This window comes from Choloepus didactylus, chromosome 22 (assembly GCF_015220235.1).
Source record: "Choloepus didactylus isolate mChoDid1 chromosome 22, mChoDid1.pri, whole genome shotgun sequence".
Lineage (NCBI taxonomy): Eukaryota > Metazoa > Chordata > Mammalia > Pilosa > Megalonychidae > Choloepus > Choloepus didactylus.
The window spans coordinates 39,917,762-39,942,115 of NC_051328.1; the positions used below are offsets into that span (position 1 = coordinate 39,917,762).

Here is a 24,354-nt window from a genome sequence, read left to right on the forward strand (position 1 = left end):
CCCCAGCCTTGCCCACAGAGCAGTAGGCGTGTTTGTGCCCATTGACGAAACTGCCCCCACCAGCAGCGACTTTAGAGGAATTTCTGAAACGCTTCTCTGAGATGGGGGCAGATCCATTACTTCTTAACGCTTAACCTTCCAGGGGCACAAACCCCTTCAAGAATCAGAAAGTCATGAATCCTTTTTCCAGGAAAAAAAATGCTTCTTTGTACAGACAGGGTGACTAACCATCCGTCCTGGCTTGCCCGGGGCCAGGGGTTTCTCGTGATGCAAGCCTTTCAGCATTAAAGCCGGGAAAGTTCTCGAAGGCCCCACACTTCAGACTTCAGGCTAAGGAGCCCTGTCCTCGTCCATTCAGTCTTGTTATTGAAGAAGACAAGATGCTCTAGAGTGGGCTTAAAAAACTGTCCTTTTGTTATTCAGTAAATCGGTTGTGGAAAGCAAGAAATCCAATTGTCTAGTTTTAATATGAATTTACGTGTTGCCTCTATAGTTCTCTACCTTCTTCAGAGCAACATCAACTTCCCAGGCAGGAGGCAGGCAGGTGGGGTCTTCTCGTCATAACCAGTGGCTCCTCCCTGGACCGACTTGGTTCGGAAGGCTGAGGAGGTAGCTGATGGACTGAAGGGCAGACCCCTGGAGAAGGAATGCTGTCGTTTCGGAACAGGCTGCAGGCTCAGGAAATAACACTTGCCTTCTTCAACCGATACTTCAACTCTGTTTTCCAAGAGCCTGTCTCAGTCTATCCACTCGGGGCTGGTGTCAGGAACCTTCTAGATGCGTTGCTGTTATGTTCAAGGGCAGTTCAAGGTCAGCCTCCAGACAGAGTGTCCTGTCTCTGTAGATCCCGAGGCACCAGCGTTCTTTGGCGTTAGAATTGCTTCAGGGGCCCACAGGTGGGCTAGGATGGGAAAGGATACAGAAACGAAGAAGTCAGTGGCCGTGGCTGCTGACCGAACCGGCCACTGGTCACTAGATTCCGTATGCTCATTGCTTCTGGACATTCCTCCCCGAGCTATGGGGGACCTCTTAGCTCCCTCTCGATCTCCTCACAAAGGACCCGCAGGTGGGGTTGACCAGCCCACTGGGACACCCTGGACTCAACCCACAGACATTCCTGAGTCCCAGGCACAGTGCCAAGGGGTCTAGAGATGAACAAAACTGGTCCTGCCCTCTCACTGAATGGTCAGTTGTCCTGATGAGACCTAAGCTGTCAAACTCGGGACATCGCCAACTGTGGCCTCTGTCCTCCCTGGTACCCCTGCCCAAAGGAGAACGGTGGAAAGCACGAGTCATCGGTCCCTGTCCGTCACTTCCCCGACCCCTGGCCCAGCGCCCGGTGGCCTGAGCCCTCCTGCCATGATGAAGGCCCTTGAACCAACAGTCAAATCACCAGATTGTGAAGAAAAGCAGGATTGGATCTAGTCCTCCTGTTCTGTAGACAACGGGTTTGCCTTTTCCCTCCTAAACTGGCAGGTTGCAGAACTAGACTCTCCAGTTGGAACAGTGGGCTCAGTCGAGCCTGTGGTCCAAATGTCAGTGGGGCAGTTCTTGTGATTCTATTTCCTGGATAATTTCAAGTCTCAAATTTAAGGGATCAAATAAATCCTATTACTTAGAGACCAGTTATCTAATTCACAGGACCCACCCACTGGATGGAACATTGTTATGAAACCGTTTCCTATTGCTGTAACAAATTGCCACAAACTTGGTGGCTTGAAACAACACAAAGCTGTCATATCACAGTCTTGGGGGTCCGAAGTCCCACACGGGTCTCCCTGGGCTAAAATTGAAGTGTCAGCAGGGCTGGTTCTCTCTGGAGGCTTGAGGGAGAATTTGCTCCTGGCCTTTTCCAGCCTCCAGAGACCACCTGTATTCCTTGGCTCGTGGACCCCTCCTCCATCTTCAAAGCCAGCCAAGGCTGGCTGAGTGTTCCCCATGCCTCACTCTGATCTCTTCTGCCTCCCTCTTCCACTTATAAAGATCCTTGTGATGACATTGGACCACCCAGAAAATCCAGGACGAGCTCCCTTCTCAAAACTTACTTAATCCCATCTGCAAAGTCCCTGTGGCCATGTGAGGCAGAGTGCACAGATTCTGGGGACGAGAATGGACGGTGAGGCTTTGCCCTCAGCTGGACTTCTGGTCAAGCCTCTGCTTGGCCATTAACTGCGGTGTGGCCTTGGCAAAATCACCGAGCCTCTCTGAGCATGTGCTTTCTGTAAATGAGGATAACTGGAGTCGCCACCTCATCTGAAGAATCTATGAGATAAGTTGTGCAAGGCAGTTTTGCACAGGGCCTGGGTTTATAAGCCCAGAATCGACATTAGCTCACTGTGAAGAAGACTGCTCGCCCCTGAAATGTATGCCACTCCAGCTGCACCTGAGAATCCCCCGAGGAGTGTTTCAAAAATACTGATTCTCAGACTTCACCCCAAGGGGCCCTGGTGTGTCATCAGGTAGATTCTGCAGGTGCGTCTGAGGTGCTGAGAGGATCGAGGCTCGCAGCCAAGGATGACGTTGGATTTTAGCAGAGGCCGGCTGAGAGGATGCTGGGAAAGGACCACTCAGGAGGTCTAGCCCGAGAGTTTCCCACAGCCACCGGGGCCTTGTCTCGGGACATTCTAACTCAGCAGGTCACGTGCAATCTGCAGCAAACACCTGCTTCACTTCAGGAAATGTCCATTCGATATTCTCAGATGCCCCAACCTGAAGTGCATCTTCCTATGGGATAAGTTAAGACCCCAAGAGGGTTTTCTTAGCCAGGAAGTAGACTTCTCAATGACTACAAAAAACAACACCTCCTGCCCCTGCTTAAATCCCAGCAGTTCCCTTGACGCTTGAAATACAGTTGCCCCCGTGGCACACACCGCCCCCCACGCTTGGCCCCGGCCCACCTCTTCCGCCGTGCCCCTCCTTGCTCACGGCTCTCCAGCCACCCTGCCCTCCCTCTCTTCTTTGGACATGACAAGCTCTTTCCTGCCCCAGGGCCTTTGCACTAGTTTTCCTTCTGCCTGGGATGCTCTGCCTAGACGTGGCCCCTGGTGTGGCTGGTTCCTTTTGGTCTTGCAGATCTAAGCTCAGATGCCATAGCCCCTCTACCCAGCCATTTAATGTCACAATCTGGTTTTATTTTCCTAGTAGCATTTATCAGCAGTGGAAGCCACCTCATTTGTCCGTTTGTCTACGTGACTGTCTCACTGAACTCCATGAGGGACGGGGTCTTTGTTTTCTCCTCTGCAGAATCCCCTAGTGCCCAGTACAGCACCAGGGACATGGTAGATACCCAGAAAATACTGTCAAATGAATGAATGAATGAATGAATGATGCCAGGTCCTTCTGAGGGACCGCAAGGAGTTAGGAAGGTAGCGATGGTTATTTCCCAGCCCGGACGTGGTCAGCCCCCCCACGGACCAGGCGGCCGAGTGACAGTTGATTCCGGGAGGGCTTGAGCCAGGAACTCGAACCCACCCAGACCCCCGCTCTCCCCGCTCTTTCAGACCTCCAGCATCTGCAGGACGGCCGTGCACGCAGGGGTCGTCGGGGACGAGCGTGGGGGCTACGTGGACGTGATGCCCGTCGACAAGAAGAAGAGCTACGTGGGCTCGCTCAGGAACGGCGTGCAGTCAGAGAGGTAGGATGGCCCGTCCATCTCCGGGCATCCGAGGCCGGTGCTGTGGGCTCGGGAACTGGGGGAAGCACCTGTGACATTTTCCTTTACAGGAAAACTCTCAGGGAGCCTGGCAGTAATTCTTAGCCAGACACCCAGGTCCAGCCTGTGCTTTCCTCTTCTCATCGTTTCTTTTTCCTAAATAAGAGCTTTTTTCTTTATTAATGCATGTTTTTGTCGAAAATTTGCAACAGTAGGTAAGCACAAAGAAATATGGTCATCCATAATTCATCATCCGGGGGAATTACTACTGGATTTTTGGTGTGGCTCCTTCCATTCTTATTTCTATTTCTATGTGTGTGTGCATTTTTAAAATAAAAGCAAATGGGATCAAATTATAGTTACTATATGAATAAGAGCAGAGTGTTAGGAGTCCAACAGACATAGGCTCCACTTCTTACCAGCTCTGTAACCTTGAGCAACTTCCCTGATTTCTCTGAGCCTCAGTTTCCTCATCTGTGATGTGGGCACAATAAAAGTCCTGCCGTCTGGGGCGTTGGGAAGATTGACTGGGTAATGCTCACCTGGCCTTCAGCAGCGAGCGCTCAGTGCAGGCTGTTTATTCCTCTCCATTTTCACTTAAGGGGTCATAAAGGTCTCCCCCCGCTGTTAATTCTACTAATATTATTTATAATAACTGCGCAGAATTGCACCAAAGGAATGTTCTGTACTTCACTTAATTGCTGGACATTTAGGTCTTTTTCCATCATTTGTGGGTAAACATCGCCATTTACAGCATCCTTTGCACAATGCCCGTGATTGTTTCCTTAAATCCCTAGAAGTGGAATTTTTAGGTAAAGGTTTTGAGTATGCCTTTCCAGAATGTTCTTCGGAAAGAGGCCCAGCCCTGGTTCAGGCTGCAGTCCATTCTCACACGCGTCCCTGCCGTGCACAGGAGCAAAAACTCACAGACCCTGGAGTCCAAAGACCCCGTCTGTGACCCCCACGAAGACCCAGGCCTGCCTGAGCCTCGGTGCCCTGTGTGTGAAATGGGGATGGTTTCTCTCCGCCCGGGGGCAGAGCCAGGTGGGGGTGGGACTGAAGATTCTGCATCTGCTGGCCCTCTTTTAAGAAAAGGGATATTAAACCGAGACTATCAGGTGACCCAGGCCCCAGAGGGGGAAGCTTCGAGAGCCCCCTGCAGGACGTGCCCCCCCCCGTCCCCCCACACGTTTTCCCAGCCACCAGGGGTGACACTGAGGGGAGAACTGAGACACTGAGACATGCCAGACGCATTTCCTTCTGCCCAGGGCCCCTTCCCAGGAACTCCAAGGTGGCCTCACATTTTACAGCTCCAGTTCACAACTTTGCGTTGTCCTACAAACTGTGGAGAAGCTTAATGAAGGGAAATTCCACTGATTTAATGGGAGGGAAATGGAGCAGCTGATCAGTGGAATTTTCTGGCCAAGCCAGAAAGAAATCCCGGGATGCCCATTTATGAGTGAAAGAGGAAAACAGCCTTCCTGGGAAGTTTGCCGGGCCCAGCTTTGTTCTCCTGCCGGCCTTGCTGCCCGCTGGGGGCTGGGGGCAGGGACTTCACTGGGTGGCCGTCCCAGGTGGGGGTCTGGGGAGGGCGGGGACCTGAGAGGGGGTCCCCGAGGTGGCTTCTCCCCACCATCACCGGGGACCCCGTGGCCTCGTCTTTCCAAGTGTTGAGTGTGCTTTCCAGGCAGCCTCAAATGCCTGCTGCGTAATTTAGAAAAGATTGAGTGACTTTTCCCTTGTGCCCCCAGAGTCGGAGCTCAGCTTCCCTTCCTCCTGGGCTCGTCCTTCCCGAGTCCCGTGGGGTGGGATCTGCGATGACACGTGGACGAGTTTGTCCTTCTTTCTGTGCCTCCGTGTCCTCAATATAAAGGCGAAACCCCATATGCCAGTACCTGCCTCCTGGGGGCTGGTGAGGCCACGGCTCCCAAAGTGGGGTCCCTGGCCAGCAGCCTCTGAATCACCCGGGAACTTGAAAGAGATGCAGATTCCCCCACCCCGCCCCAGACCCCCAGAACCAGAGACTCGGGGGGTGGCCCAGCAGGACGATACGAGGGGCTCCATACTGCACAGTATAGAATTGTGGCACCTTGTTAGGAGTCATTAGTTTACCAAGTATTTGCCCAGCACCTTCCACGTGCCAGGCCCTGTGCTGGGACCCTCGGGACAGAGTGATGAAGTCCAGGGAGCACGGACCAAGTCCCCTCCCCACACACTGAGGCCCACACAGGCTGGGCGGGCTCCAGGTCGCTGCTCCACCGTCCGCCCTGCGTGAGCTTGGGCAGGCCTGAACGCTCTGCGCCTCGGTTATTCCTCTATGAAATGGGTTGCTCGGTGGCTCAGGGTGCATGTCCGATGAAATCTGGTGCCCTGCCTGCTATGTTAGAGCTTCTGTTTCAGACATCAGGAAGCTGAGGTTCCTTTCACATAGGGTCAAGTGACTCAATCACAAGAAATGGGCTAAATGAATGACCTGTCAAGACAGGAGATGAAACCTCTTGCAGGAAGTCATTCCTTCCTCCTTGCACACCCATAAACTTAGTGGACCCTTTCGATGAGCTGGACCCCAGGGGGCCAGCAGGGAATGAAACGGCCAGATCTCTTACCATCTAGAGGGGGGCAGACGATGCAGAAATGACGACACCCCTAGCAGGGCACACAGGGTCACTGTGGTGGAGAGAAGGTGCAGGGAACTGGGAGAGCATCGAGTCAGGAATGAGCTTGGTGGCATGGCTTGTAGAGATGGGACAGCTCCCTGCTGAGGCTCTCTGTGCAAAGCCCTAGGGTGAGAAGTTCCCCCGTAGCCTCTTCCCACTGGGGAGCCGAGTCCTGGGACCAGAGGGTGGTCTGTCCCAAATGGAAGCTGGGACCCTAGAATGGACAGTCTGCCCCGAGGGAGATGTGGGCGCCAGGCTCACCATAACCAGTTCATGGCAAACTGCATTTTAAATCTAGGAAATCCTTTAATCAAACAAACAAATACACCTCCTGAACAGAATTCTTAGCACACAGGCCAAAAGCTGGTTCTGCTTTCAAAGTTTAGCAACAATCTTTTTCAGGAAGAGGATTTCCTGACAGTTTTGAGAGGTGGCCACGCAGAATGGGGGCAACATAAGAGAGCAGGCTCCACGTCTCTCTCCCGCCCACCAAGGACAGCAGAGGGAGGATAACATATTGGGAAGAGGCTTGCATGCTGGGACCAGGGTTTGTCTAAATATTATCAGGAAAGAGCTGGACATCTGGGTGAAAATCAGTTAAGGGCTTTTTTTCTTAGGACCATTTTTAAAGACAGATTTCTTAAGGAGATTGAGAAATAGACCAACAGTGACAGATAATATTCTGGTCACTCGGTTTTTAAAAATATTGTCTATTTACAGACATATCTGGGTGGCTTTCACCTGGGTAATACGTTCATTCAACTAACATTTAGGGCACTGTCCTAGTTACCAGGGACCCCGCAGGGAACAGAAGAGACAAAAATCCCTGTCCTCAATAGAAATATACTGTGAGCCACACATGGAATTCTGAAACTTCCAGTAGTCAAAGTACAAAGAGACAGAAAGGAAATTTTGGAATATGTTATTTAACCCAATATAATCAAACTATTGGCATTTTCAAATATAATCAGTAGAAAAACTATTAATGAGAATTTTACATTTGTTTAATGAAATATTGGCGCTCAGGGTGTATTTTACACTCACAGCACATCTCAGTGGGGACAAGCCACATTCCGAGTGCCCATTTGCCACAGGGGCTGGTGGGTATCTCGGTGGACAGCCCGGCTCTGGGAACAGCAGGGGTTGGCTGTCTGAACACTCCCCACGCATCTGGGACTCCGAGCAGCAGATGCGACTGTGTTCTTATTTCCAGATCTAATGAGCTCTGCCCTCTCCCCCAAGCTGGGCTGACCTAAGGCTGGGGTGCCATGTTCCCTCCCCAGTGAGGAGAAAACACCGATAGGGAGTGGCCAGCCCCTTCCCCCCACCCGCTCCCCACTGTTCCAAGATCTGTACGCACGTTGGCCCATCTGATCCCCACAGCAGCCCCAGGAGGAGAGGGTTGAGCGGTGGGGAAAGGGAGGCACAGAGAGGTCATGGGACTTGCTCCAGGTCACCCAGCCAGCAAGGCACAGTGCTGGGACTTGAACCCAGTTCATCTGCCCTGGTGTCCGTGCTTGACACTTCCTCACCCCAGACAAATCGCTGTGTGGGGGGCACGGACACCTTCCCCTGCACTGCCTGCTGGTGCCAAGTTACACTTGCTTCTAATCTTAAAAATACTCCTTATTAAAAATATATATACTCATCATTTAAATAATAAGACTAGAGAGGAGAAAGCAAAAGAGCTCCCTGTGGGCGCCCCTTGTACTGCCCCAAAATAATCTCTGTTAATTGCTCTTTTGCACTTTTTAGGCTTTCTCTTCCTGTGCACACACAGACACACAAATCAAAACGGAGCCCACATCACACACATTGTTCTGCAACCTTTTGTTGCCTTGAGAAATATTGCATATTTCATGAGCTAAGATTAAGAGGTTTGGCGGTTCCCCAGGGCCTGGGCTTTCGAGAGGATAAGTCTTCATCGGTGCACGCCCACCATGTGCTGGTCTCGGGCTGGTGTCGGAAGAGGGTTTTCATCTGTTTTCCTGATGAGGGAAATGAGGCTCAGAGAAAATGTGTGTTAAATGTCTGGGGTGTAAACCCAAGGTAGTGCAGCGTTCACAGCTGAGGACTCGCCCCACGGGGTGCCGGGTATGAGCCAGAGGCTTTCCCTAAATAAGCCCATTTCCTTTTCACAGAGTCCCTAAAGAATGGGTACTTTTATTAGCCCATTTTACAGATGTGGAAACTAAGGCTCAGAGAAATGGAGTAACCTGCCCAAGGTCCTAGAGCTGAGATCTGAACCCATGTTTGACTCGTGAATTTTCCTGCAAGTCTGGGAGAATAGGGTTGGAGTCCCTTTTTAAAAAAGGATATATAGATAGACATGTGTATGTATAACATATTTTTAATATATTATATATAATACAAAATAAATTGCACTTTTTAAAAAGCCAGAGGAGTACACAGGTGTCCCTCTTCTGCTGTTTTAACACTGAACCCCATGGCTCCAAAGGAAGAACCAGCAACTCGTGGGAAACCCCTTGTCTTCCCAGAACAGGGCCGGCTGCTGGCAAAAGCGCTGCCCCCACTCCCCTCTGTCCCGTCTGTGTCCGTGGTGCCAGGGGCCAGCTCTTCCCCTCGAATAGTTTCAAGGCCACCAAAGGGAGTGAAGAGCAGTTTGCTGCCATCCAGCCGGCCGGGGCGAGGGGGGCCCGTGTTTGCCCAGGATCTCTTTAGAGAGCTCATGGGTGGTTCCCTGGGCTCTGAGGAGCTGGCACAGGACCCCAAGACAACAGTGTCCCCCGAGATGGGGGCAGGCTAGACCTGGGCTGGGAGTGTGAGGTCAACCTGGGGTAGAAAGAGGACACTGGAGAATTGTCAGGACTGGACCCTATATGCAGGTGGGGAAACCGAGGCACAGAGTGGGCCAGAGACATGCCCAAGGTCATAATGGTTCAGGGGTGGCCCCTCTGGCACTGCAGTTATCTCCCTGAAAGTGGGAGGCCCTGTGGGCTCGCAGCCATCTCGGGGCCTCTTCGGGCTGCCCAGCTGGGGCGCTCCTGGAGCCCCGAGGGAAGGGGTGAGCCCCAGGGGAGGGTGGGAGCCTCGCCTCCAGGATGCTGCCTTAGTTTGGGGTGCTTCTTGGATCTGCAACCACTGCCTCCTGGGGAGCTGTATGTGAGCTCCCCGCCGTGCTCTGGGGAGGCCGGCTTCACCCCCAGGGGCAGCGCGCCCACAGTGGGACCACTTAGGGTGATGGTTAGGAAAGGACCTACCCACGCACATGTCCCAGCTGCACCCCACCTGGTGTGTGGGTGGGGCTGCCCCCCCACCTCTCTGAGCCTGGTTTCCTCACCCGTAAGTGGGGAGATCCTTGCGCATCTCCTGGGGCGGCTGCAAGGCAGAGCGGGAGAAGAGCTTTAGCGAATGAGGCAGTGTTTGCAGGTGGTACCGTGCGTGCCGGGCAGAGAAGGGCACAGGGTGCGTGTTGGTGCCCGAGGCTGTGGACACTCGTCATTTCCCAGAGCCCCGTGTCACAGCGCAGCTCAAACCGGTCAGCAATCCCCGGGCGGAGTCAGCCGGGCTGCTCCCAGCCTCCAGGCACGTGCCGGTGTTGGTTTCTCTCCCTTCCCTTCCCTCCCCTCCCATCCCCTCCTTCCTTCCTTCCTTCCTTCTTTCCTTCCTTCCCTTTCTTTCTATGTCTTTTTCCTTCCTTTCTTCCTCATTAAAAAAAAAAAAATTAGCTTCAAAGAAACAGTGAAAATATTTTTTAAAAATTAATATCACTCAGAAGTCCCCACCTGGAAACAATCACTATAAACACTCTGGTATGTTTCCTTCCAGATTTTTTTCTGTGTTTACACACAAACACACTTTTTTTTAATTTAACAAAAATGGGCTCATACTGTTTGTATTTTATTTATTGCTTTTTGTCAGCAACAGGTTGTGACCGTCTTTCCCAGTCATTTCCGATATATCTACACCATCGCTTTAATGGCCACGTGGCTTTCCATTGTACGGACAGACCATCATTTCGTTACCCAGTTGAGTGACCTCCAGATTGTTTTGCTTTTAGTGTCATAAACAACACTGCAATGAACATCTTTGCACAAGCTTGTGCACCTTTTGACAAGGCCTTTAACTAAATTCCTTTTTGTAGAAAAGCCACAGATGCCAAAGTGATCTTTTTATGCAACGTACAGTATGTCTCTCTCCTGTTTAGAGCCCCCCCTCCATGGCTTTCCGTTGCACTATGAATAAAACCCGCCCTCCCCACCTCGCGCAGCCACCCGGTCCGACACCCCCTCTTCCCATCCTCCTTTCCTCACTTCCGCCTCACGGGCCCTTTCTGTTCCTTCTCGCCCCGGGGTTGGGGCTGGGCCCCTGGTCACTCAGATCCAGATGCAAATGCTGCCTTCCCCAGGTAGCTGCTCCTGCCCCCAATCCAAAGGCGCCTCCTCCCGGAAGCCGCCCCACCACCCTGGGTTAGCTTCTCCCCCCACTGCCAGGCTGCGAGCTCCGCGAGGGCCAGGACCCCTTCCGTCCGTTAGCCCCAAGTTCCCACACTGCACCCAGTGCCTGGCACGCAGCTCGTGCCCAGTAAACGGTGGTTGAATGACAGAAGAAATTGCCAAGTCAAAGGCTCGGCACTAGTTGAAGGATTTTGAAAAGTGTTCAGTAGCCTCCAGAAAATTACTCAATTCCCTTTCTAAAAATTTTTCATTGTCTTTTATGAAAATTGTCCAGAAATGCTATGCCAATTTACACGTCTATCAGACTTGTCTGGAAATGATAACTAATCCAAAAAGAATGTTGGAGGGCAAGATTTGGAAAAAGGAAGGTGAGAAGATTATTTTATAATTCATCAAATCATACCTCTTTTTTTTTTTTTTTAATCAAAACTACACAATTGTCAGCTTGCCTGGTATATAACTGGAGCTGAATAAGGAGTGAACAAACTGGGGGCCTCTGAAGGCTTTTTTGAGCTGCACAACCCTGGGGAAGTTCTTCATCTGAGGCAGTGACAGTGACCCGTCCACACCCTGGGCATTGTCGGTCACTGGTGTGTTAAGAAAGCCTCACCCAGTTCAGTGGGGACGGCTCTGGTCCCCCAGGTGGACAGGTTGTTTATTGGGGGTGCTTGGTAGGTCCAGGCAAGATGCCCAGGTGCCTTGGGGTGGTGGCCCCCACATCTGGATGATGAACTCAGTGACCCCCTGGTTCCTGGGTGGTCCGAGGCCCCGGGGGATGGCAAAACCCCCAGTGCCATCTCCAGAATCTCCAGCCCAGTGGTTACTCGGAGAAGCCACAAAACTGGTAATTTCCCCAGGCTGTGCCCACCATGAGGAGGAGCAGGGCACCTTGTGGCTCTGGGAGGTTCCCCCAGTCTATTCACTTGGGCAGAGAGTGCAGGGAAATCTTGCAGCCCCGAGGACAGACACTGTCTCCCCACTTCTTGGCCCCCTGAGAAGCTGCTGACCAAGGCTTGTGCTTGTGTCTTGGCTCTTGTCTGTGCTTCATGGCTCCATCTCTCTGTGTGCTCCCATCTGATACGTTTCAAAAGTTCAATTCCAGGGTAGCCAAAAGCATGAAGCTGCCATGGGGAAAGGGAGAAAAACAACCAGGAATTCCAAGCAGCCTGCTGTCAGAGGACTGCCAGTCTCACCAAGCAGCCGGGGAGGGTTCGGTCATCCGTCTAGTCCAGGCTTTCCAATCTGGGGCCCTGTCGTCCGGGGGGAGGAGCGGACCCTAAAGGAAATGGTGCCTGGAAACCATGGCTGGGCTGTTAAACTTGTGCGCACATTCATTCATAATAAGAAAAATGAAAATTAGGACTATACTGGGATGCCATTTTCTACCTTAAATAAACTAAAAACAAAGAACTGGATAACACATGCTGCTGGCAAGCATGTGGGGAAACAGGCAGTTTTATACGTTGTGGATGGGGGTATCCATTGGTATAACTTTTATGGGGGGCAATCTGGCAAGCTGTCAAAATTACAAATGCATATATCCTTTGGTCCTGCAAATCCACTTTTAGAAACTGATGCACAGGTACTCTCACATGTATGAGAAAAGTCCTGTGGACAAGGTTTTCTCTGTAGCATTTTTGCAAATGAAACAACTAAATATCCATCAATAAAGAACCAGTTAGATAAATTATAGTATTTTAATAGGATGGAATACTATGCAGCTGAATAAAAAGAATGAAGAAAGGAAACAAATTCCAAGATATATTATTAAGAGAAAAAAGCAAAATGTGGAGTAGTGGGTATGCAGTACTTCTGTGAAAAATGGGTGGGAGGAAAAAGATTATTTTTTTAATTTAATTATTAAATTTTAATTTAATTATTTACATGGACCTATAGTATCTCTGGTGAGGAGAACTAGGTGGGAAAGGCAGGGACGGGCAGAGGAGCTCCCACTACCACCTTCTGTAGCTTTACGATTTAGAGCAATGTGCAAGGATTACCTATTCAAAAAATAAAAAGTGCAGATCTGGTTATTCTTTGTGAACTTAATTTTGATTTGAAAAGAATGATTCTAGCTGTACTTTCTGAATGCCTTCTTTGATGTCCGGAAAGCACCATGCCCCTTTCTCTCCTCTTGCATTCTGGGCCTCATCCCACACTCTCCTCCCTGAACACCCTTCTTGCACCCCTCCCCAGTTCTGGTGCGCCCCCAACACCATGTGCTTCCAACCACACATCTTGGAAGTAGGTATTACTGTGAACCCCGGAAGACCCTCTGACCCACCCAAGGTCACATAGCTAGTAAGTGTTAGTGTAGGGATTAAAACCCAAGTCGGAAATGCTCAAGAGGTGAGACTTCCAGAATGGTGAAAAACTTGGAAGGTCCTCCTCCCAAAAGCAATCATCAAAAACAACTATTTCATGACTCTGGAAATACGACAAATTGCAAAGGCGTACAACGAATTGAGAAGCGTGTATTCAAACAAAACTACTGAACCTCACAGAAGAAAGGGAGAATCCCTGGTGTTTTCACCTGGGGCTGCCCTATCCACTCCCCCACCTCCAGCTCCATTGGCTGGTCTTTATCCCAGGGCTGGGCAGGCTGACTCGGTTTGGACAGAACAAGGAAACACCCCACACTGGGCATTGTTAGAAACAGCAGTGATGCCAGGGCAAGCAAACAGGCAAGGACGATGCAGCGGCTCCCTGAGCTTCTGATTACAGGTTGGGGCAATCAATAGTCCAGAAGACTAGCCAGAAAGTTAAAGCAAGATCTAGAGAAGGAGTCAGCCATGGTGGGCCTTGATAAGCTACCACCTATCCCTGGTGGAGCAGAAGGCTGTGCACACTCAATAGCAAGAAGGACGAAGTTGGAGGACTTACACTTTCCAGTTTCAAACCTTACTATAGAGCCGCAGTAATAAGACAGCGTGTAGTGGCATAAGGAGAGACAGATCAATGGCATAGCATTGATTGTCCAGAAATAAACCCTCACGTCTAGGGTCAATTGACTTTCAACAAGGGTGCCAAGACCTTTCCATTGGGCAGGAGCAGTCTTTTCAACAAATGGCCCCAGAACAACTAGAAATCCACACGCCAAACTATGAAATAGGACCCTGACTCACATCATATACAAAAATTAACTGAAAATGGATCAAAGACCTAAGTGTAAGAACTAAAACTAAAAAACTCTTAGAAGAAGACAGGTATAAATCTTCATGAATTTGGATTGGGCAATGGGTTCTTAGATATGACACCAAAAGCGCAATCCATAAAAGAAAAAAATGGATAAACTGGACTTCATCAAATTAGGAAGTGTTGTGCTTCAAAAGACACCACGAAGAAAGTGAAAAGTCAACCCACAGAATGGGTGAAAACATTTACAAATTGTATATCTGATAAGGGGCAAAAATATATAGGTCCTAATCTATCTATCTATATATATATTTTAATAAAAAAGCTCTGCAACTCAATGATAAGAAGACAAACAACCCAATTAAAAACTGGGGGGAGAAAAAACTGAGTGAAAGAAGCCAGACACGAAAGTCTACATATTGTATGACTCCGATTATATGAAATGTCCAGAATAGCAATATCTATAGAGACATAAATTAGAGCATAAATTAGAAGTTGCAAAGGACTAGGGGGAGGGCATTGATTGTAAATGGGCACAAGGGATCTTTTGGGGGTGATGGAAATGATCTCAAACTGGATGGTGGAGATGGTTGCACCACCCTATAAAATTACTAAAAATCATTGAGTTGTCCACTTAAAAAGGCTGAATTTTATGGCATGTTATACATCAGTAAAGCTCTGGTTTTTTAAGTGTTGAGTTAGCTAAGAAATTAGGTCCTGTGGTGAAAGGGTAGATTTTATTAGCTGTGTGACCTTAGATAAATCCCTGAATTTCTCTGTGCCTGTTTCCTCATCTGTAAAATGGGTATAATAACAGCACCTAGTGAAGGTGGCAGAGCATATGGAACATTTAGCACGGGGCTTGGCACAGAACACAAGTTCAATCAGTTTGTCCTGTTTCAGTAGCAGCACCAATTGCATTTTCTTTATAATCCCATGCTTATTAATCTGTCAACCAGATGGCCAGTATTTGGGTTGACAGGTGGTACCAAAACCCAGGGAGAAGTCTTGGAGAGTGAGTCAAATTTAGACAGACTGGGCCAGTAAATCCCTGAGTTAAAAGAAAATAACTTAATGACCCTGACCTAGATTCAAGCCCAGGCGCATTTGCAAAGAAAATGGAATTTGCCAGCTGTTGCTTACTCAGGGTGGACGCTGTGTTCAGCAGCTGCAGGGAAGCGCCCTCAGCCTCGGTCTTCAGCGGCAGGGGGTCATGTGGGGTCCCACCTCCCCACCCCCAGATCTCCCTTCCCGTCAAGTGGGGTCCCTGCAGGCAGCCCTTCAGATCCTTCAGTAACGTGCCTCTCCTTCTCTTTCAGCTTGCGGACCCCTCGGGATGGAAAGGCCTTCCGGATCTTCGCAGTCAGGCAGTAAATTTCCAATGCCAAGCGAGAAGGGGGCATCTTCAGGAGGGCTTCTGGGTTTTGCTTTTTGTTTTTATTCTGTCATTTGGGGGGTGGGGGTAGCGATACAGAGTCGGGAAACTTCCTCTGCACGGTGCTCAACGCCCCACGGGGCTCCCCTCCGTGGCCTCTGATGAGGCTGACGTCCCATCTCATCACTGTGGAGACCAGCGTCCTTGGCACGTTGGCTGGACAGCTGGTGACCAGTCTTGCTGAGGCCTGGGGGTCTCCACCTGGGTGCCCACTCCCCACAGACCGAGACCGCTTCAGGCATCTGACCCACCTCTTCATGGGAACATTTGCTGGAGAAGTTCCTTCCCGGGTGTTGCTTTGTGGGTGGAGAGAGAAGATTCCAACCCTCCAGAGAACAAGCGGTGGGGTCCTCAACACTGAGGCAGTCAGGGCACGTGGGGAGAGGTCTGTCGAGCAGGTGGCAGAGAGAGTTTCAGGAATGGAGTGGAAGGTAGTTATTTAAAAATTAAAAATACAGTCCGTCCTACCAGTGGAGAAAAAAATGGATTCAGTGTTTGCTGGTCAGACAAACAGGCAGGAACCAGAGGGCTGGAGGGACGGGAGAGCCTCGGACCCCAGCCCGGCACGTGTCCTCGCCAACGTCCTGCCACGCGGGGGGCTAGTTACATATACAGCAGTGCTGGTTTATTTAGAGTTCAGCAGTAACTCCAGAGATTTATCTTGTCTGTCTTTCCCTTCGTTCACATGGCCCCTCTGTTTTCTGCAATGACCTTTGGTCTCGTTGGGGACCAATAAACCAGCATCTTTTCTTTATTCCCTACCCTTTGTGGCTCATACTCCCCTCCCCATCCAACCCCATTTGTTTATGTGCTGTATTCCGCACCCCGGGCTTTGCTTTGCAAGTGATTCTGTCTAAAACCTACATTATCTTAACTCCTAAGTCTTGGTTTGTTCCACAGAGACATCTGAGAACAGCCAAAAGTAAGGGCTGCTTTCCTGGTTCTTAAAAATTAAAATTAAATGTGCAGATTCCCCATCCATTGGATGACCTATTTTTCAGGAGTGGGCAGAATGGATTCCTGGGAACATGCCTCATGGGGTTAGCAGCTGTGGGAGGAGAAACGGCTTGTGGTTCTGAACGCCTCCGTGGGGAATGACCGCCGTGGGCTGGGACACCAGAAGGATCTCTTCCTGTTTTTGTGGAACGGCTCTAGCCAAACGTTCCTCAGCTCTGAGGAGCACGGTGCTCTCTGGCTTCCATCTCTTTATAAAGGTTCCTCAGAAACCCAGACCAGAAACCCACAGTGAAATGAAACACCCTTTTGTAAATAGCATTTCTTTGCAGAAGGTAAAATTCCATCCTTCCTGCACCAGCCTGGCCAGTATGTCACTTTTGTGAACACCAGTTTCAAATTTGATTTCACTTTCCATCAGAATATTTCTAAGGCAAAGGAACTAGCAGATTGTACAGAACCAAGAGGATCTGAACAAGGAACTCTCCTGGGGGAACTAAGGGGTGGGTTTGCACCCTTAATTAATGGAGACTCTGAAGGCATAGAGCCCCCCACACACACACACCCTTTAGGGAGTTTGTAAAAACCCTTAGCTTGGCAGAAGCTAAATGAGCAGAACTGTGTTTTTCCTTGTTCATTGTGGGCTTGTAGAAATTTGTAGGTACTGACTATTAAATCCCAAATGTCAGGGCAAAAGTATTTGTTCAGTCTGACAGATATTGTGTCCAGTTAATGCCAAACATCTGAGCATTTGGAACCTCCTGGATACAGTGTTGTGCTGCTGGGCTGTGGCTGTGGCTGTGCTGAGACTGAAGGGTAAATCAGATCCCCTAGTCGGGTTTCCAGAATTAGGCAACAGTTCAGGGCAATTCCGGTGGTTTGCTCCCAGAGCATCCCGCCGAAGGGAGAGCCTGAAGTTTCCATTGTGACTTAACCCCATTGCCCTAAAAGAAAGTTCCCAGGACCCTGGATGCCTCCTTAACCCAACCTGACCCTCAGAACAACAGTAAAGGAAGTTCTTGCCCAGAATCAGATCTCACAGGTGGTTTTATCTTCACAGACATTTTGATACTGGATCCATTTTTCTTTTGATTGCTGGCCCTTAAAATGGAAACAAGGTGACGAATTATAAGCCCCTCTAATCACGGACCACCTCCAATTTTGTATGTGACAGGGTCCATGACATCATCAGCACTTAAACAATGTTTCATGGGAAGACGCGTCTAGCTAGGAGTGGGTTACTAGGTCTCCTGCCCCCCAAGGGGAAAGTTCCGGTTTCGGTTTCTTTCAGGTTTTTACCCTGTCCTGTTCTGATTTTTCATGTCTGTAGGCTCACTCAGCCCGCAGCTTACGTGTGTGCTTTTTTCTGTGAAAAATGATGTATTTTACTACTTCCTGTGTACAAAAGTTGATTATAAATTTTTTGTGCTTTGTGTGAATAGGGGCCATGTCGTTGCTGTCATTTAAATAAAACCCATTTGATTTCTAAAGTGTTTCTGTGACATGTCTTTTATGCACGAGTCGGAGCAATTTGTGAAATAAAACATTCAAAACCCCATCACTGGGGTGGGCGGGTGGGGTGGCCGCAGTGCCACGTCATCCTCGTGTATAAGGTCCCGCCGTGCCCCATACCTTGCCCGCACTGTCCCCTGCCAATGTCCTCCTCACACCCGCATCCCGCAGATGAGCAGACGTGGGCAAAGCGGTGGTGGCAGCTCCGGCTGGGGCTGCTGCTGCCGGCACTGCCCTAGCCCAGGCAGATCTACTCAAAGCAGACAACTGTCCTGACACTTGCACGTAATGCCTCCCAGCGTACCTGGGCTGCCCCAAGTCCAGCCAAGGCCACCCTCCCGGAGGGGATGTGCCCAGCCAGCGACAGCCAGCCCCCCTTTACGTCTCTCCTGATAAGAGGTGCTCCGCCATCTTCTGAACCCACCCCAAATGGCATCTCAAGTCCAGCGTGGCAAGGAGAAAACTGGCCATCATCAAATCTACTGGCTCCCCCCCTGACAGATGCAGAAAATGTAGAGAATCCCAAATTCGTACGGTTTGAAGAACATGGAAGGGTTTGACCGGATGACATCTCCCAGTGTGAAATCTGCTGGAGTTTCACGGAGATGAAGAGACAGCATCCAAAACGAAGAGAGGATTTCCTTAAATGTGGCTTAAGACACATGGACACTGAAAACTCTACCTTGAGAAACAAATAGATTTTATCTTATCTGGAGAGAAACCGCGGGATGTGGGATGGAGATTCAGTTTTCATTTGGTCCTTTAATATCAGGCCATGAAATGATTCTGTGATAGAAAAGCTTCCATGATTCTATTTATAGACACATCAGAAGGAACCTCCAGATGTTTCTGTAAATTCTCCATGTATTGTTGCTCCAATACTACTTTAAGGCTGATAAACTCTAGATGAACGTTTTACACTATTAAGGTTTCACTGCTTTCTTGGGAACTAAACTCCTACTTCTGAGGCTTTGGGTTTGACATTGTATTTGGCTGTTTATGTAGTAATTGTGCCAGTGCACTGATAAATCAGAATCTACCCCCCACGGCAAGCCTAATGAATAAATCTTGCATATATACCATAAAATCAAATGGATAATACCTCTTAGGTTTTAATGTATTGGAATAGCTAGAAGTAAATACCTGAAACTACCAAACTCCAACCCAGTGGCCTTGACTCTTGAAGACGATCGTATAACAATGTAGCTTACAAGGGGTGACAGTGTGATTGTGAAAACCTTGTGGATTGCACTCCCTTTATCCAATGTATGGATGGATGAGTAGAAAAATGGAGACAAAAACTGAATGAAATTTTTGGAAACCATGTATCTGACAAAAGACTGATATCTTGCATATATAAAGAAATTCTACAACTCAATGACAATAGTACAGACAGCCCAATTATAAAATGGGCAAAAGATATGAAGAGACAGTTCTCTGAAGGGGAAATACCAATGGCCAAAACACACATGAAAAAATGTTCAGCTTCACTAGCTATTAGAGAGATGCAAATTAAGATCACAACGAGATATCATCTCACACCAATTAGAATGGCTGCCATTAAACAAACAGGAAACTACAAATGCTGGAGAGGATGTGGAGAAATTGGAACTCTTATTCATTGTTGGTGGGACTGTTATAATGGTTCAGCCACTCTGGAAGACAGTCTGGCAGTTCCTTAGAAAACTAGATATAGAGTTACCCTTCCATCCAGCAATTGCACTTCTCAGTATATACCCGGAAGATCGGAAAGCAGTGACACGAACAGATATCTGCATGCCAATGTTCATAGCAGCATTATTCACAATTGCCAAGCGATAGAAACAACCCAAATGTCCTTCAACAGATGAGTGGATAAATAAAATGTAGTATATACACACAATAGGATACTATGCAGCATTAAGAAGGAACGATGTCGTGAAACATGACAACTTGGATGAACCTTGAAGACATAATGCTGAGAGAAATAAGCCAGGCACAAAAAGAGAAATATTATATGCTACCACTAATGTGAACATTGCTGGTGGAGAATGCAGGGGTGTTGGGCTTCCCCTCCTCGATGGTTGCTGATGTGCTCACAGACATTGGGGACTGGTGGTTTGATGGGCAGAGCCCTCTACCACAGGACTTGCCCTTGGGAAGATGGTTGCTGCAAGGGAGAGGCTAGGCCTCCCTATGGTTGTGCCTAAGAGCCTCCTCCCGAATGCCTCTTTGTTGCTCAGATGTAGCCCTCTCTCTCTAGCTAAGTCAACTTGGCAGATGAAATCACTGCCCTCCCCTCTGCATGGGATCTGATACCCAGGGGTGTAAATACCCCTGGCAACGTGGAATATGACTCCCAGAGAGGAATCTGGACCTGGCATTGTGGGATGGAGAACATCTTCTTGACCAAAAGGGGGATGTGAAATGAAATGAAATAAGTTCCAGTGGCTGAGAGATTCCAAAAGGAGCCAAGAGGTCACTGGTGGGCACTTTTATGCATAATATAGATAACCCTTTTTGGGTTCTAATGAATTGGAATAGCTAGCAGTAAATACCTGAAACTGTCAAACTGCAACCCAGAACCCTTGAGTCTTGAAGACGATTGTGTAGACATGTTAGCTGATGAGGGGTGACAATGTGATTGGGAAAGCCATATGGACCACACTCCCCTTTGTCCAGTGTATGGATGAGTGAGTAGAAAAACGGGGACAAAAAAAGAAAAACGGGGACAAAAAAAGATCACCCAGTGATCTTTTTTACTTTAATTGTTCTTTTTCACTTCAATTTTTATTCTTATTACTTTTGTGTGTGTGGTAATGAAAATTTCAAAAATTAATTTTGGTGATGGACGTACAACTATATGGTGGTACTGTGAACAATTGATTGTATGCCTTGTATGACTTCATGGTATGTGAATATATCTCAATAAATTGAATTATTTAAAAAAAAACTGAATGAAAAATAGGATGGGATGGGGGGTTGGTTTGGGTGTTCTTTTTTACTTTTATTTTTTATTCTTATTCTGATTCTTTCTGACATAAGGAAAATGTTCAAAAACAGATTGTGGTGAGGAATGCATGACTATATGATAATACTGTGAACATTGTACACCATGGATGATTGTATGGTATGTGAATATATTTCAATAAAACTGAATCTAATTTAAAAAAAAAATAAGATGGTAGACATTTCCTGTCACATTCCCATATGCCAACAGCACCAGATTCATTTAGCTGAACTGATTCCAAAGTGTAGCAGTGCATTGACCTCAATCAATTTCAAAATGCTTTTTTGTTTCTGCATATGTTGTATTCTTTTTACAGTTTAATAAGTAGAACTGTTTTGAAAGTAACATTGATAGGTCTTGAAATTTAAAAGGCAAATGTGAAGGATCCAAAAATAATATAAATCCAGTATTTGGGAAGTGAAGACTGGAACCTCTCTTGCATTAAATTTGCAAAAACTTTTATACTCTTTCTGTAAATACTTTTTTTTAACTTTTTGAATAAAAATAGCAGCATTTGGAACACTTTCTGTATCAGTTAATATTTTTAGATAGTTAGAACTTGGTCCTAAGCCTAAAGTCGGCTGGATTCTGGAAAGTAAATCTTTTACAACTGCCTCAATGCACAGAAACCTTTTTAAAATAGTCACCACATGGCGTTCTTTGTCTGCGTGGTCACACACTGACACTTAGATGTTCCAGCATCTAATCTAGCCACCGTGGTCTTGACAGCCAGTCATTTATTTTCATCTTTAGAAACCTACACAGAACAAGCAGATCCAACAGAGCTCAAGCTAAATGTGTGTGAATGGACACTCCCTTTTGCTTCATATCTGAACGCTAGACATCTGTTTTGGATTGCATATTGTGTTTGTGTATTTATGCTCTGACTCGAGGTTACTTCTCCTATATTGGAATTGATTTGCACTGAACACAAACTGTAAATAAAAAATGGCTGGAAGATTAAAAAAGTAAAACGAAAAACCTCAACACTGGATTTTAGCTATTTTTTTTACACCGCTTCCAGCAGGCAAGTTTTGTCTGCATGAATATGCTAATTATCGCACTGTTTCCTGGTGCCTCCCCAAGACACCCACCCCACCCCGAGAAAAGCACAGAGGGGGCATTTAGAGTGGGGCTCCCCGCCGTGGATAAATCACCTGGGGATCTTGTTAAAATGCAGATTCTGGTGGGGCCAGTCTGGGTGGGGCCTGAGACTCTGCATTTCTGACAGGCCCCTGGTGACGCCCCCGACCCCAGCCTGGATGGCGAGGGGCTCAAGCACCGGCCCGGAAACAGCCCCTTCCACCGGGTTACCACCATGGGTGGGCACTGCCCCGGGGTCTCCAGGCTGCCCTGTCCAGCTCTCCTCGGCCGGCGCCATCCCTCTGCTCATGACAACCACCGCCCTTTTCCGTGTAAAGTGCCGATAGCATTTCCTCTTTAATAAGGGATTTAAAGCTAAAAAAAAAATGTTTCTTTAAAAATATTAAGTGTTGGCAGGGCCTCGAAAAGTTAAACACAGAATTATCATATGGCCCAGCAATTCTGCTCCTAGGTGTAGGCCCAGAAGAACTGAAGGTAGGGGCTCGAGAAGGTCCCACACCAGCGTCCACAGCAGCAAAATGCCAAATGGGGGGTGGAGCGGGAGCACCCCTAGTGTCCACCGACGGACAAATGAAGAAACAAACTGTGGCCTATCCATGCCATGGAATATTACTCAGCCATAAAAAGGAATAATGTTTCAATTCCTGTGCCAACATGGATGAAGATGTTATGCTAAGTGAAGGAGGTCAGACCCAAAAGGACAAATACAGTATGATCCCACTTGTCTGAAATTTCTAGAAGAAGCCAATCCACAGAGACAGAAAGTGGATTAGAGGTTACCAGGGGGGTTGGGGAGCTGCCGCCTAAGGGCACAGAGTCTCCATTTGGAGAGATGGAAAAGTTTAGGTCATGGATGGTGGTGGGAGCACAACATGGTAAATGTAATCAAGGCCACTTAAAAAATGGTTGAAATGGCTAACTTTGTAATATATATTTTAGCACAGTAAAAATTTTCCAAAACCAAAAATATATATAGTAAGTAAATAACGTGCAGGTGGATCGCAAAAATCATAATAGTGGCTGATGTTTGGGAAATGAGTGATGTTTGGGAAGTGCTGTCAATCCCATAGAAACACCAGCCCCCACCCGTTGGTGACTCCCCAGGGTGCCCTAGAGCTTCCTTGCTCAGAATCCGTTGCCTTCTTTGGAGCTGCCACTTTCTCCTGCATCATGAAGTTCTATCCCAGGGCCCAGAAATCTAGGACCCCACTCTTCTCCCAAAACCTAAAACATGTAAAAATTGTAGTGGCATTTGAGGGGTGGGAAGTGGGGGGTGGGTTGGGTTGGTGCTTCCTCTTTGCAGAGTGTATCTGAAGTTAAGCAAAGAGCTGCTCCAGTTGCATAAGTTACGTTGTCTGCTGTGGCACCCACTGCCCAAGCCGCCTGGGGCACCCATCAGCAGAGGGTGCAACAACCCGAGGATGGCAAGCGTGGACGCGGGGGTCCCCAGATGGCCTCTCCCACTTGCAGCTCTGGGACAAGTCATTTCACCTCTTTGAACCTCGGGTTGCTCATCTACAAAATGGAAATTTACCAAAACCATCGCACAGCATCGTAAAGAATCAGGATGGCTCTTACCCCTGTTGGGGGCCTTAGAGGGAAGGGCATGGAGAGAAAAGCCGCCGGGAGCAGGCGGGAGCTGGCAGGCCACGGAACCAAGAAGAGAAAGGAGACGCCACCGCCGTGTGCATCGCCATGTGACGGAAAAGCCAAGGAGCCCCAGAGCTTTGCCGGCTGGGCAGACGGTTCCCACCGGGAGGGAGGAGGCCTTCCAGCCTCCGAAACCATCAGCCAACAAATGCCCGTCGTTTTTGGCCAACCCACTGTACGGTATTTATTTTAGCAGTCAGGAAACGCCCAGGTGGTGTGGGAGCCCCCAGGAAGAGACGTGAGAATCACCAAGGGCCAGCAGGGGCCTCAAAAACAGGTCACTGAAGAATCATTTTTTTGCTTTTCTTTATTAAATTAGCCGAGTCATTAGAATTGATTTACCCAATCTCTCATAACATCTTTGTACACAAAGAGGCCAAGATGCAGAGAGTTAGGAGAACGTATCATCGGTTGTGACCCGAAACAGTGTGAGCAGCAGGGTCTCCGGTGGCTTGCCTCAGGGCTCGTACCTTTCCCAGTCAGTGTTGTTTCAATGAACCAGCCAGATGAAAACATCCATTTTCATACGTTCGTTCTGATTTCTGCTATGTCTAGGTACAACTTGGGCCTTGGGCCGGTATTTTTTTTCCTTCACTTGACTCATTTCTTTTTTAATGTCAATAATGTATGTAAGAAGAAAATCCCCCAGCACAGCCATAAGTGGACAATGGGTATCATTTGCCATAGATCGAAGATGACGGGAGCAATAAATTAGACGAGCGCGTTGGCTTCCAGCCGGCCGCCTGCACCTGGGGACGCTGCACTGAAATGGCATCAAGGCCACGTGTGAAAGCCAGGCGGCTGCATTGCGAAGGGGTGGAGGACGCTACCCAGCACCTCCTAAAACC

At 48.5% G+C, this 24,354-nt stretch overlaps 1 protein-coding gene across 1 annotated transcript in view; it reads left to right on the top strand.

The window, feature by feature from the left end:
- Positions 1 to 17,741, top strand: part of CRISPLD2 (cysteine rich secretory protein LCCL domain containing 2) — a 76,011-nt gene extending 58,270 nt beyond the window's left edge. The window contains exons 14-15 of the mRNA XM_037816503.1: positions 3,501 to 3,634; positions 15,182 to 17,741. Coding sequence (XP_037672431.1) covers positions 3,501 to 3,634; positions 15,182 to 15,236 — 189 coding nt within the window. The 3' untranslated portion in view covers positions 15,237 to 17,741. The remainder of the gene's footprint in view (positions 1 to 3,500; positions 3,635 to 15,181) is intronic.
- The last annotated feature ends 6,613 nt before the right edge of the window (positions 17,742 to 24,354 follow it).